Below are 14,711 nucleotides of genomic sequence, written 5' to 3' on the forward strand. Positions count from 1 at the left end.
ATTTGTGCCATCTGCTGGTAGATGTTGTTTTACAATGCAAAGGATACTTAAAATTAATTTTAAAAGTAAAGAAAAAGTCAAACAGATGCCACATTATTCACACAAGGATATACAGTAGATAAACATCAGCAATTAGTAGAGTATGTCATAAATATGCAAAATGTTAGCACATTTCCAATCGCTATTTAGAGTATTTTACTCTGTATTACTGCTCTTAATAACAACAGAGAGATTTATACAAATACAGATTCTATAACAATAAAACTTCATAGCAATATAGCACCTATCCATCAGAAGGATTTTTACAGCCTACAGTTTATAGATAAAATGATCACTTCACCTACTGATGAAATGCAGCTACCTCTAGAATGTCAGCCATTCTGTGCCAGCAACATTATATGATGGGGCAGGGAGCTTGTGTTGTGTGTGTGAAACTGAAGAACAAAGAACAAATGAAAGAGCAGTGGGAGTTTAGGTAAGCAGGATATAAAATCTTAGTACAAAGTGCCACAGAATCTTTAAGGATCTCAAAATAGCAAACTCAATCCAGAATATGCCTATCTTTGAAGATGATTAGATAGCCTGATTTTCTGATAAAGAGTATTTACAAAACATGAAAGTGGGCTCTTGCTGAGGCCTGACAAAATTAGCAATTCAAAGTGATGTGTGACATACCTGGTTTTAATGTTTTGATTGCCACTGGTGTAGTATTATTCCAGAGACCTTCCCACACCTCACCAAATTGACCAGAACCTAATTTTTTCAACAGTTTCAGAGAATTTCGGTCTATCTCCCACTGGTCTGCAGTTTTGTATGACAAATCGAAAGGAGCAGGAACTTTTTTCTGGTGTAAAGAACCAAACACAAACATTAGATATTTTGCTATTTGTTCAGCAGTGTGTATAATAAATCTTTGCTTAAAAATGTCAGTTAAAGTTGCAGCTAGGAGGAATAAAGTTATCTTTATCATCTGTGTGTTCTGTAAGGAAAAACTCAAAAGAGAACATAAAAAACAACTACAAATCCACATCTTGGGTACCTCTTATTACAAAAAAGTTAGTTGAGCTTCAAATAAAACTTTTAAATGAAAGAGCAGCAGTTACCTGATATTGTGTAAGTCTTGAAAATGCTACAACTAGTCAAAGAGCCTCTACATTTTAAAAAAATCAACTCCCCCTTGCAAGCTTTTTCGAACAATGAAATATTGCCAGCATGAACCTGATGGTTCTGTCTCAGTAATACTTATAGACATCTAGAGTTATGAACTTGGTGATTTTATCTCAATATACAGAACTATTCATAAATCACAAGTTGGCACATTCTTTTCCTGCAGCCACACAATTATTTGTTCAAAATGTCAGGGTATTTTATTATGAATGTGTCAGCTCCAAGAATGAAACTGTTCTGCTGTCCACGCAACTTCATCAAAGAATCAGGTCATCATTTTGCAACCTAGCATCTGATAACCAGCAGCTTAGTTTGAAAATATATATTTTGACAATATAAAATTAACTTTACCTTTATACAGGGCTTCCCGAGCTTTACACAGAGGCCATCGCTGTTATTGGTGTAGTGGTCAACAAAAGCAATCAGTGTTTTAAAAATATTCTTTTTGCTAAGAAAAAAGCCCTCTTCAGCCTCCTGTCGGATCCTGTAGTGTTTCACAACTGCTCCATCAAAGACTAAAAAATAAATTGAGATATGAGCTCCCAGCTACTAAATATAGACAATAGTACAATATAGCTTATGGCCAACATTTTAAAAACAGAGTAACCCAAGTCAGGTTCCTAAATGTATATTTAAGGACATAATTTGCAAAAGTGCCTAACACCCATAAGTCCCACAGGTGCCTCTTCCAGAGGTGGGGGATAGGGCCCCGCTCCAGCCGATGGAGACCCACGTGCCCTTGGAATTGTTAGCACTGGACCACATGAAGGCAGAGCCAAGCCGGAGCAGTGCATCTGACTTCCTCACCATGGTGGATCATTATGCCATATTCCTGGTCACCATACCCCTCAGGGAGATCATGGCCAGAGCAACCACAGAAGCCTTCTGGCACTATTTTGCCCAGCCCTATGGCAACCCTTCTGCGGTGATCACAGACCAAGGCATGCTCTTCAAGTAACAGATGTTTAGGGAACTGTGCTCTCTGTATGGCAGCCACAAGCTAAGGATGACAGCCTACCACCCAAAATACAAAGCCCCCTGCAAGCAAGGCAACCAGACGCTGCTAGCAGAGCTCAGGACCTTGGCAGAAATGTGGCAGAGAGACTGGCCTTCCTACTTGTTGCAGGTGACCTATGTGTATAACAACATGGTGCACACCTCCATGTAGTACACCCCCTATTTCCTGATGTTTGGGAGGCATCACTGGCTGCCCACAGACATGGCCATGGGATCCCAGGGAGCCACAGTCTGGGGGGGCCTCAGATTGGGTCCATGAGCATCACCAACACTTCTGTGAGGTAAACCAGATCACAGCTGTTAGTACGTTGCAAGCCCAAGACAGACAGAAACAGAGTTCTGACAGACATGCTGGTGCCAGCCCATGAGTGCTGGGCAATCTGGTCTTGTTCAGTCAGCAGAGGTGCTCCAAACTGAACACAGCCTGGGTCCCATCATCTGTGGGATCCCATACCCCAAATGGCCCAAATACAAGATTAGAGCAGAGTCAGCAGATACAGTGGAGAAGCTGGTTCACTGCAACGTGTTCAGGCCTTGCCACTTTCAGCCTGAGCCACAAAACAGAGTGTGGGGAAGAGATCCGAGTCCTAGTAGCCAGGAGGCAGGGCTGAAAGGAGTCATTAGGCTCCCACTGCTGGGATGGCTCACATGGGGGGGGAATCCCCACTGGAAGCACCCTGTCCCTCATCCTGGTCCTGAGGCAGGGGAAGAGCAGAGTGAGGAGGATGGGAGCAGGGCAAGCAGGAGGGACCAAAATCTAGCCCTGAGACAAGAGAAGAGAAGAGCAGGGAGGAGTCACCTGAACATTACTCTACAGTGGGAGCTAGGGGACAAGCACAGTGAGGCAGAAGCACCCTGAAGTCCTCAAAGATCGAGGGTCCCCCTTCCCAGCTGATACAACAATGATGAGGGTGGCCAAGCCAGGGGGTATGCCCTCCACCTGGGGACAAGTGTGTTTACATCCTGGCAGGTGTAGGACTGGGAGAGCCCTTTCCTTTCTCCGTCCTATCCCCTGTTCCCCCACACTCTGTGCAAACCCAATTGGCTGCTCCAAAGCAAGATTATGGACCACTTGGGAAGGCTTGAGCCAATGAGCAGATGAGGGCAGGATGGAAAACCAGCCCTGGAAAGACTTGGACAGAGAACACAGAAAGAGGAGCAAGAGAAGAAGTAGCTAGCAGCACAGCTGAGCCAGGGCAGAGTCTGAACTCGAAGCTGATTGGAGGACAGCCAGCTGCTGTACTGGTGCTTGTTCAGATGCACATACTGGAGCCTGGAAAGGAGAGCTGAGGCCATACAATATACAATAGGGTTGTCAACTTTCTGACCCAACAAAACAAAACACCCTTGTCCTGCCCCTTCTCCGAGGACCCGTCCTGCTCACTCCATCTTCCCCTCTCCCTCTGTCGCTCGCTCTCTCTCCCACCCTCACTCACTCACTCATTTTCACCGGGCTGGGGAGGGTCCCTTTTCAACTGAGTGTTCGGTTGAAAACTGGACACCTGGCAACCCTACTGTACAACAAGACTCACCACTCTGAGCTCACATTTCACACCAGCATCAGTTTGCATGGACAAGTTGGAGTGACCCAAGGAGCGGACTGCAGTGGTGTGCATCACAGAGCCTTTATGTATCTAACCATGCATGTGGGGATGGAAGGAAGGGAGTTTGTGTAGCCCCTGCTAGAGATTCTGACCTGGATCTACTCCTGGCTTTGGCTGGGTTAGATAAAAGCGTTATTCTATTGCTAAGTGTGGTGATTGATCCAGGTGTGAAGTGTGACCCCCTCAGAGGGAGAGTAGGTGTTTGTGCAGAGGCCTGTGGCTGGGACCTGGGACCATTTCCCGATCACTGGGAAACCCTCACCTGACACAAAGGTGCCTACCACCCATAAGTCCTCCTCAAAATAATGCACCTTACATTTAGGTGCCTAAATGTGGATTTAGGAGCCTAACTTTAGCCACCTGGATTGGAAAAATTCTGACCCATAGGATCTGACACATAGACATAGCAAGACATTTTTCCCTATGCAGCTTATATTTCCCATCCTTTCAGACATGAAAGACACCAAAGATTGTCTAATTCAGCAAAGCAATTTCATCTGTTTCTAATATTTAGTTAATCAGTGTCAGCATTCCAAAGAGCCACTTCCAAATGGCAGACATTTAAAAGCAAACACACACTGCATGTAAGCCAGGGGTCTGAATGATTTCTCTCCTGCCATCTATTGATAAACTAGTGGAAAAGACCTCACAGGCAGTCCTTATTTGCATAGGCACACATACTTTGCCTATGTGATCAATTTTGGCTGTTTTGGGTTAACATTTCATAGAATCATAGAATATCAGGGTTGGAAGGGACCTCAGGAGGTCATCTAGTCCAACCCCCAGCTCAAAGCAGGTCCAACCCAAACTAAATCATCCCAGGCAGGGCTTTGTCGAGCCAGGCCTTAAAAACCTCTAAGGAAGGAGATTCCACCACCTCCCTAGGTAACCCGTTCTATTGCTTCACCACCCTCTTAGTGAAAAAGTTTTTCCTAATATCCAACCTAAACCTCCCCCTTGAGACCATTACCTCCAACTTGAGACCATTACTCCTTGTTCTGTCATCTGCTACCACTGAGAACAGTCTAGATCCATCCTCTTCGGAACCCCCTTTCAGGTAGTTGAAAGCAGCTATCAAATCCCCCCTCCTTCTTCTCTTCTGCAGACTAAATAATCCCAGTTTCCTCAGCTTTTCCCGATAAGTCATGTGCTCCAGCCCCCTAATCATTTTTGTTGCCCTTTGCTGGATTCTTTCCAATTTTTCCACATCCTTCTTGTAGTGTGGGGCCCAAAACTGGACACAGTACTCCAGATAAGGTCTCACCAGTGCTGAATAGAGGGGAATGATCACGTCCCTTGATCTGCTGACAATGCTCCTATCTACACAGCCCAATATGCTGTTAGCCTTCTTGGCAACAAGGGCACACTGTTGACTCATATCCAGCTTCTCATCCACTGTAATCCCTAGGTCCTTTTCTTCAGAACTGCTGCCTACCCATTTGGTCCCTAGGCTGTAGCAGTGCATCTGATTCTTCCGTCCTAAGTGCAGAACTCTGCACTTGTCCTTGTTGAACCTCATCAGATTTCTTTTGGCCCAATCCTCTAATTTGTCTAGGTCCCTCTGTATCCTATCCCCACCCTCCAGTGTATCTACCACTCCTCTCAGTTTAGTGTCACCTGCAAACTTGTGAGGGTGCAATCCATGCCATCCTCCAGATCATTAATGAAGTATTGAACAAAACCGGCCCCAGGACTGACCCTTGAGACACTCCGCTTGATACCAGCTGCCAACTGGACATGGAGCTATTGATCACTAAAGCCTTAAATCTTCAATGAAGGGGTAATGAAACGTTGTTATCCTTCTTGTATGACTAAAGGGAAACAGAACTGTACTTAATATGTGCCAGCTGAGAGGTCACCATAACCTGCACCTCACTTGCTAAGCATGGGGTAGTGAGCCAAATCCAAAGGAAGGAGAGGATGTGTGGGTGTTCTTATCTGATAGAGAGGAATGTGTTTAAGAGCTCTAGATGTTCTTTGATCCCCTTTCCCCCATGTTTAAAACCGTTTGTAAGCTCAGTACACTTTTTAGGAACTGCAATTCCAAAGTATGTCTATTTAATGTAGTCTTGCTGATATGTGGAGCCTCATTTTTTTATTTTTGTTTAACTGGGAAAGCAAATTAATATATAACTCAGTCCCTTTCCCCTCCCCTCCTAATGTGTGTACTTGTAGTACAGTATATGGGACTCATTATCTCTAATTTGAAGATCTAAATATTGGCAAGTCTCTTATTTCCCCTTTTGTCATGCTAATAAAGCCTTTGCTTCATACCACACCATCATAACGTCATAATATTATATATACATACACACACAGGCAGGTGTGTATGTTTGATATAAGTTCCTGAAATGTTAGAATAATTCAAAATGTTGTCAATTAAAAGGTTAGTTTACCATGGAGTTTTTCTGATCATTAATCCAATTTTAAGTGAATAGAATATCCCCCACCACCCACACACTTCCTTACCCAGGAATACATATTTGTATTGTCGCATGCGATTGCCAACAACTGCCACCAGAGGGCGGTTAGGTGACATTTAAAACAAGTTTCAGGGTGGCAGGCATGTTAGTCTGTATCAGCAGAAAGAACGAGTACTTGTGGCACCTTAGAGACTAACAAATTTATTTGAGCATAAGCTTTCATGGGCTAAAGCCCACTTCATCAGATACATGCAGTGGAAAATACAGTAGCAAGAGAGATATATATACAGAGAACATGAAAAAATGGGGGTTACCATACCAACTCTTAACAAGACCAATCGATTAAAGTGGGCTATGATCAGCAGGAGAAAAAAAACTTGTATAGTGATAGTCAGGATGGCCCATTTCAAACAGCTGACAGGAAGGTGTGAGTAACAGTAGGGTGAAAATTAGCATGGGGAAATAGTTTTTAGTTAGTGTAATGACTCATCCACTCCCAGTCTTTATGCAAGCCTAATTTAATGGTGTCCAGTTTGCAAATTAATTCCAGTTCTGCTGTTTCTGGTTGGAGTCTGTTTTTGAAGTTTTTTTGTTGAAGAATTGCCACTTTTAGGTCTGTAATTGAGTGTCCAGAGTGGCTGAAGTGTTCTCTGACTGGTTTTTGAATGTTATAATTCTTGTTATGAGTCTGATTTGTGTCCATTTATTCTTTTACGTAGAGACTGTCCTGTTTGGCCAGTGTACATGGCAGAGGGGCATTGCTGGCACATGATGGCATATATCATAGAATCATAGAATCATAGAATATCAAGGTTGGAAGGGACCCCAGAAGGTCATCTAGTCCAACCCCCTGCTCAAAGCAGGACCAATTCCCAGTTAAATCATCCCAGCCAGGGCTTTGTCAAGCCTGACCTTAAAAACCTCTAAGGAAGGAGATTCTACCACCTCCCTAGGTAACACATTCCAGTGTTTCACCACCCTCTTAGTGAAAAAGTTTTTCCTAATATCCAATCTAAACCTCCCCCACTGCAACTTGAGACCATTACTCCTCGTTCTGTCATCTGCTACCATTGAGAACAGTCTAGAGCCATCCTCTTTGGAACCCCCTTTCAGGTAGTTGAAAGCAGCTATCAAATCCCCCCTCATTCTTCTCTTCTGCAGGCTAAACAATCCCAACTCCCTCAGCCTCTCCTCATAACTCATGTGTTCCAGTCCCCTAATCATTTTTGTTGCCCTTCGCTGGACTCTCTCCAATTTATCCACATCCTTCTTGAAGTGTGGGGCCCAAAACTGGACACAGTACTCCAGATGAGGCCTCACCAATGTCGAATAGAGGGGAACGATCACGTCCCTCGATCTGCTCGCTATGCCCCTACTTATACATCCCAAAATGCCATTGGCCTTCTTGGCAACAAGGGCACACTGCTGACTCATATCCAGCTTCTCGTCCACTGTCACCCCTAGGTCCTTTTCCGCAGAACTGCTGCCTAGCCATTCGGTCCCTAGTCTGTAGCTGTGCATTGAGTTCTTCCGTCCTAAGTGCAGGACTCTGCACTTATCCTTATTGAACCTCATCAGATTTCTTTTGGCCCAATCCTCCAATTTGTCTAGGTCCTTCTGTATCCTATCCCTCCCCTCCAGCGTATCTACCACTCCTCCCAGTTTAGTATCATCCGCAAATTTGCTGAGAGTGCAATCCACACCATCCTCCAGATCATTTATGAAGATATTGAACAAAACCGGCCCCAGGACCGACCCCTGGGGCACTCCACTTGATACCGGCTGCCAACTAGACATGGAGCCATTGATCACTACCCGTTGAGCCCGACAATCTAGCCAGCTTTCTATCCACCTTATAGTGCATTCATCCAGCCCATACTTCCTTAACTTGCTGACAAGAATACTGTGGGAGACCGTGTCAAAAGCTTTGCTAAAGTCAAGAAACAATACATCCACTGCTTTCCCTTCATCCACAGAACCAGTAATCTCATCATAAAAGGCAATTAGATTAGTCAGGCATGACCTTCCCTTGGTGAATCCATGCTGGCTGTTCCTGATCACTTTCCTCTCATGCAAGTGCTTCAGGATTGATTCTTTGAGGACCTGCTCCATGATTTTTCCAGGGACTGAGGTGAGGCTGACTGGCCTGTAGTTCCCAGGATCCTCCTTCTTCCCTTTTTTAAAGATTGGCACTACATTAGCCTTTTTCCAGTCATCCGGGACTTCCCCGGTTCGCCACGAGTTTTCAAAGATAATGGCCAATGGCTCTGCAATCACAGCCGCCAATTCCTTCAGCACTCTTCAGCACTACCAATATCACATTGGTAGATGTGCAGGTGAACGAGCCTCTGACAGTGTGGCTGATGTGATTAGGCCCTATGATGGTGTCCCCTGAATAGATATGTGAACACAGTTGGCAACAGGCTTTGTTGCAAGGATAGGTTCCTGGGTTAGCGTTTTTGTTGTGTGGTGTGTGGTTGCTGGTGAGTATTTGCTTCAGGTTGGGGGGCTGTCTGTAAGCAAGGACTGGACTGTGTCACAGATCAGAAAAATAACATCATTCCTACTTCTATGGTTCTATTTCTCTATTTCAGGGGGTCCAGAGAATGCTTTCTTGCACTGGGAAGCAAGACAGTATTTTTGCCCATCCTCTTAAAACTCTAATTGATTTCCTATTCTCTCTACATGAAATTTGCTTTCATGTGGAGAATCTGCATGTTTGAGGAATTATTTATTTGTATTCTGGAGCATCTTAAAGGCCCCAGAGTTGAGTATTAGTGTGTTAGGCTGTGTACAGACATGGAAGAGAAAGACAGTGCCTGAATATAGGACCTGAAGCAGAGCTCCACGTTAACTTGAAAGCCTGTCTCTCTCTCACCAGAAGTTAGTCCAATAAAAGATATTACCTCAGCCTTTGGTGCCGACTCCATGGGTGTTCTGGGGCTCAAGCACTCACAGAAAATAAATAGTGGGTGCTCAGCTTGGGGGAGGGCAGAGAGCAGCAAGCGGTGGGCGGGGGCCTCGGGGGAGGGGCGGAGTGGGGGTGGGAAGAGGCAGAGCATGGGAAGGGCCTCTGGGTGGAGTGGGAGAGCACTCACTGGGAAAAATAAAAGTCCGCACCTCTGACCTCAAAATTGTCTTTCTAATTTAAACCAAGACAGCCTCACAAATACAGACCAACAACAATAAAAAAGCAACTTGGCAAGAGCACAGACCTCAAAAACTACCGCGCAACTTCTTACCTATCCCTTTGTCTAACCATTCTTTTCCCCACCAGCCTGCACTGACTGCAGCTGGCTGTCATTCCCACTCTTTGCTCTGCCCAAATGTCATCCTCCTCCTCTCCCCCAGCCCCCCAGGAAACCAGACAGCCTCGTTCTGGGAGCACAAAAAAGACACATAATTGCCAGATGTATCCTGACTGCTTCCACTCCCAGCAGTGGGACAAGGGGGAGTCCCAAGTTCATCCCTAGGAAGAGCGGGTAGGCAGCCCACATGGCCCAAGTCTGAAGGCAAGCAACAAACTCAGATTCAGCACCTCCATGCAATTTAGTGAGGATAGGTATATTTGCTTTCTGTGGTCTATAGTTAAAAAGAAGGTTGTAGCAACAGGAGTATCTGAGTTTTAAATGTATGTATAGAAGTATAGCAGGTGCTTTAATGTATTGTCATTTAATGCAGGAAATCTTGCAGATGTCATTATTCAAGAAAAAGAGACAAGCCTCTTGCTTTTATTGGCAGTGACACTCAATTAAGCTGAGCACATCTAAATTATGGCTTTTAATTAAAAAGAGGCAATGCCTACGATGGCACAGGCATGTTTAAAAATTAATGCCTTTTACACCAGATGCTAGAATCATCAACATAAAATTCCTTCTGCAACATACGCATTTTTTAAATAAAAAAAAGATATGACAAACATCAAGCAGTTAGGATGAAAGCAACAGATCTCTATGGCCATCTAAAGTTTGATGTGGTCTCAGTTTAACATTTTGTGGCCCACAAAAACCTCTCATTAAAATTAAAAATTGAAATTGAATTCAAAGTCTTGTTTGCCTTCTAAATCATTTTTGAAATGTGAGTTTTTTCCACAATGACACATTAGAAATGAAATGTGTTCATTTTAATGAAGGTTTTTTTCCTCTTCACCCTCTGCCACCTAAATAGATTTGCCTATTAATCTCTCCTTCTTATATCTTTGGCTCCATTATATATTGGTGTGAACCTCATAGATTTCAGGTTACAGGGGCTTGGGCAAATATATTTATTTGTTTTGATCTTTGCAGAGTCAAATCCTCTGGGGTTTTGCTTTGAGTTTCAGGTACAAATTAAACTCCAAACCAAAGTTAAACAGCTGAAAATACTAGGACTTTCACATGGTTTCCGCTCAATATAAATACATTTGTTCTAGGTGACTCAAAATTATGTCTAAACTGACACCTCTCCTTCCCTGCAATAGTCAAATCCCACTTTGTAGAGGTCTTCAGTAAAGAAGTATTGTTGTACAATACTGAACTATCGCACAATTAATAGAAATGGGTCAGAATCCCAGACTTCTGAACCAGACCCATACTTTTTTCAAAATGTGGGGGTTTTCAGATCCTAGGCTTTGGTTCAGGTTCCTCTCTTATAATTCACTGGTTACATATTATATGGATATAATTATATATGTGTGTAATTATACATCTTTATAAACATCCCAAAGCATAAGTCTGGGATCCATAAGGGTGCAGTTTCTTCTTGTTTTACACTGATCTCGGTGTCTGAGCAACCTCCGTGAAATGGACAATATCATTAGGAAATACTTAGCTGGAGTTGCATTATTTTGCTGCCTTTGTCAGCCTTGACAGGGATGCAAGATACTTTCTGATTTTGCTTTAAAGGCTAAACTGTCTCCAGGTGATTTACCACAGCCAGAATGTATGTGGATGACAAGCTGTTCACTTTCCTAGCATGCTGACACATGCCTCAAAATACTGCAAGCTCTACTGCACTCCATTCCAGTAACAGCAAAATGCTGTACTGGGCCAATGTAATCAAGTGGGTGGAATCATCCTAATTTAATCCAAATACTGAAGAGTGACTAGACTACTCTGTGAGCAAAAACTTTGAAAGCTGCTTCCAGTTCATCTCCAGGTATACAATATTATACCCCCACTGACAGTCTTCTCTTGTAATTCTCATGGCTTATATTTGTATCACAGATCTGGTGAACGGTGTCTAAGAAAATCCACCATGGGATAATATTTCATATTACCTATTAGGACTAGCTTTAAAAAGAAGTAAGGTTGGCTGCTGTAAGTAAAATTGTGCTTTTCCCTATTTAGTAGGTAATCAGTCTATTTTCAGGTACAAATTTTACCAGTAAGCCCATCACATATCTTGAAGCCAGAATGAGGGATCTTGAATAAATAAAAAGAAAAGGAGTACTTGTGGCACCTTAGAGACTAACCAATTTATTTGAGCATGAGCTTTCGTGAGCTACAGCTCACTTCATCGGATGCATACCGTGGAAACTGCAGAAGACATTATATACACACAGAGACCATGAAACAATACCTCCTCCGACCCCACTGTCCTGCTGGTAATAGCTTATAAAACCTGGTAATAGCTGGTAAAAGTATTACCAGCAGGACAGTGGGGTCGGAGGAGGTATTGTTTCATGGTCTCTGTGTGTATATAATGTCTTCTGCAGTTTCCACGGTATGCATCCGATGAAGTGAGCTGTAGCTCACGAAAGCTCATGCTCAAATAAATTGGTTAGTCTCTAAGGTACCACAAGTACTCCTTTTCTTTTTGCGAATACAGACTAACACGGCTGTTACTCTGAAACCTGAATAAATAAAAAAATTAAACGTACCACCATAGATACAACTAACTTTTCACTGAAGATTGATCATGTGTTTCTGAAGTCTAGTTTTGCCAACCGATCCCACAAAAAGATCAGTTTAAAACTAAGGATATATTCTAGAGATTCTACTGTTTTCATACACTGTATAGATCTGCCAAGTGCCAAAATGTGTTTAATTTCCACTCTGAACCAGTAGGTGCATTGATGTACAACTCTGATGTGTTTGTGGCTCTTTAATTATGACAGCATTTCCCATTTCAAGGCAGCTGGAACAATGAAAAGCAATAAGCACAGAAAGTTAATTTGAATTTTGAGCATATTAATAAAGAACTATAAAGTAAAAGTTAGTATCTACGGCTCTTGCCAACTTTTAGGTATCTCTTGGGAACAAGAGATTATTATGGATTTTAATTTCATTCTCATGCATGCAGTTTATCACTTTAGAAAATTAGAAAAGAAAAACAGGCCAAATGAAAAACTCTTACAGTATTTCTCAAGGTAAAAAACTGTGATACCTGAAAGAGAGAATTCGCCTTTTTGACTTTCGCTTTCTCGGATTAGGAAGGCTCCTGCCTGATTTTCAGGGCACAACAGTTGTTTCTCTGCATCTGCTCGTGTGACTGGTCCAAAAAACCATCTAAACAAAGACAGAAATTTCTAGCATTAAGTTTACCAGTCAGTAATAATTAGCAGAAAAGACTGTTACACTGTGTCTACTAAGCATACAACATAGCATACTTTATTTTTGCAAACAAGTAAAGGGGAATTTTGATACAACTTGTATTAGATTATTGAAAGAAACAAACAACCAGGACAATACACATTATTAGAAGATACTACGTAAACACCTGAAGTAAAATCCTGACCACATGGCAGTCAATGCCAAAACTCCTGTTGATTTCAATGGTGCTAGAATGTTATGCTTGATAGAGAGTCCTTACTAAAAAATAGACTCACCAGGACTATCTTTAAATAGCCCTTTGAAAATAATTGATGCCAAGTCCCCTTTGAATTACAGAGGGATATATGTTTTTATGATTAACCTTGATTTGTAATTTATGAATGCTATCTGTACTGAATAAAATAAATTAATTTTTAATTAACTAAATTATGCTGAACAGATTCTTCACAATTCCAGTTCCTTGCTGATTTATGAAGTGACTAACTGGCAGTCATTTCAGGCCTGCTGCAGTGAGATAGATGAGCAAAAACAATGCCCACCTCATGTCACAGAAAATGCTTGAGTGGCTGACTATGGGCTATGAAAAGCAGCTAATTTAAAAACAGTTGTATAGCACTCCACCCATGCATAACACCTCTGATTTTCAAAACCTATTCAAATAACAACTCAGATGGAATGCTGAAAATGAAGTTTAGCTAATTGTATTGAGTTATTTGACAAGAATGTACCTGATGAAAAAATGAGACGACTGCTCATCGATTTCAACTGGGATTATTGAGCGCCTGGCAAAGAAAAAAGCCTCCCTCTAAGATTACCAATCTCCCCTGCCGTTGATTTAAAAGGTGATAGAGAGTTATCGAAAAGTGGATTGTGTACCCTTTTGTGTCAATATACACAAGAATTCCTCTTAAATAGATTATTGATAACCATGCTATATGACTCTCCAGAAGGAATCAACTTATTATATTATACATAATTAGCCAATTCAACAAAATACCTTATCTGCCAATTACCAGTGAAAAGATCAGAAAGAGTCATCAACAAATTATGTTAGTACCCAGAATACTTAGAGTAATCCAAAGGAATTAAGGAAATAAATAAAAACATATAGTGAAGCTTTCAAAATAATAGCATCCTGCTTGATTGACCAAACATTACAGTGTGAGTAATGTTTCTAGCATGAAGAAAGAGGAACTAAAAAAAGAACAAATGCAGATGGGCCAGTCTTGATCTCATGCTAAACTGTATATTTGCTTTGGTTAACTGTATATTGTTATATATACATTAATGAGTGTTATGTACAACTCTCTGGTCATTCTAACCACCTGAAGGTCTTGATATGGAATCTGAATGTAAAGCCAATATCTAGAATGCATTAGTAAAATACTTCAGTCTGATACAGTAATTGTTTGATTTGATGGACCCTGGAAAAACAAATTAACCCATAAATTTGTAAATCCCCTGATTGACAGAAACACTGATCAAACCAATATGGAGGAGACAAAGCACCAGTTCTGTTCAGTACTTTTGAAATCCCATGTTAAACATGGTGCATCCCTGCAAAAGAAATTAGAACCACTCAAAATTCTAAATACTGGTTCCAAATAGAGCATCACACATCCAAACCATGTAAACTACATTTTTTTAAATAAGTAAACCCATATTTCCCTTTCAAATCTGTGGACAGTGGGATTTCACTCCAGTAAAGGTAAACAGAGTGATTAGCATTTTTAGGCTGAAAAGGCATAAAAACAGGAGTTTAATTTCATATTACTTTTTCCTGTCTTAAAAAGGTGTTGCATTTTGGCTGGCAGCACAAATAACTACTACTACAAATCAAATGACCCAAGATAAACACACAACCCTCTATTGTTTATAAAACAAAATAGAACTAGAATAAATTGAAGAAATCAAATGCAAACAAAATGCAATGTAGCTCTGTGGTTGATATTTTACATACAGAATAG

At 41.8% G+C, this 14,711-nt stretch overlaps 1 protein-coding gene across 1 annotated transcript in view; it reads right to left on the bottom strand.

The window, feature by feature from the left end:
- The window catches only part of FRK (fyn related Src family tyrosine kinase), a 79,004-nt gene that overhangs the window by 29,653 nt on the left and 34,640 nt on the right, over positions 1-14,711 (bottom strand). Inside the window, exons 2-4 of the mRNA XM_073337107.2 lie at positions 12,578-12,699; positions 1,519-1,682; positions 676-844 (exon numbers count right to left, since the gene is read on the bottom strand). Coding sequence (XP_073193208.2) covers positions 676-844; positions 1,519-1,682; positions 12,578-12,699 — 455 coding nt within the window. The remainder of the gene's footprint in view (positions 1-675; positions 845-1,518; positions 1,683-12,577; positions 12,700-14,711) is intronic.

Source organism: Lepidochelys kempii, chromosome 3 (assembly GCF_965140285.1).
Source record: "Lepidochelys kempii isolate rLepKem1 chromosome 3, rLepKem1.hap1, whole genome shotgun sequence".
Classification (NCBI taxonomy): Eukaryota; Metazoa; Chordata; order Testudines; family Cheloniidae; genus Lepidochelys; species Lepidochelys kempii.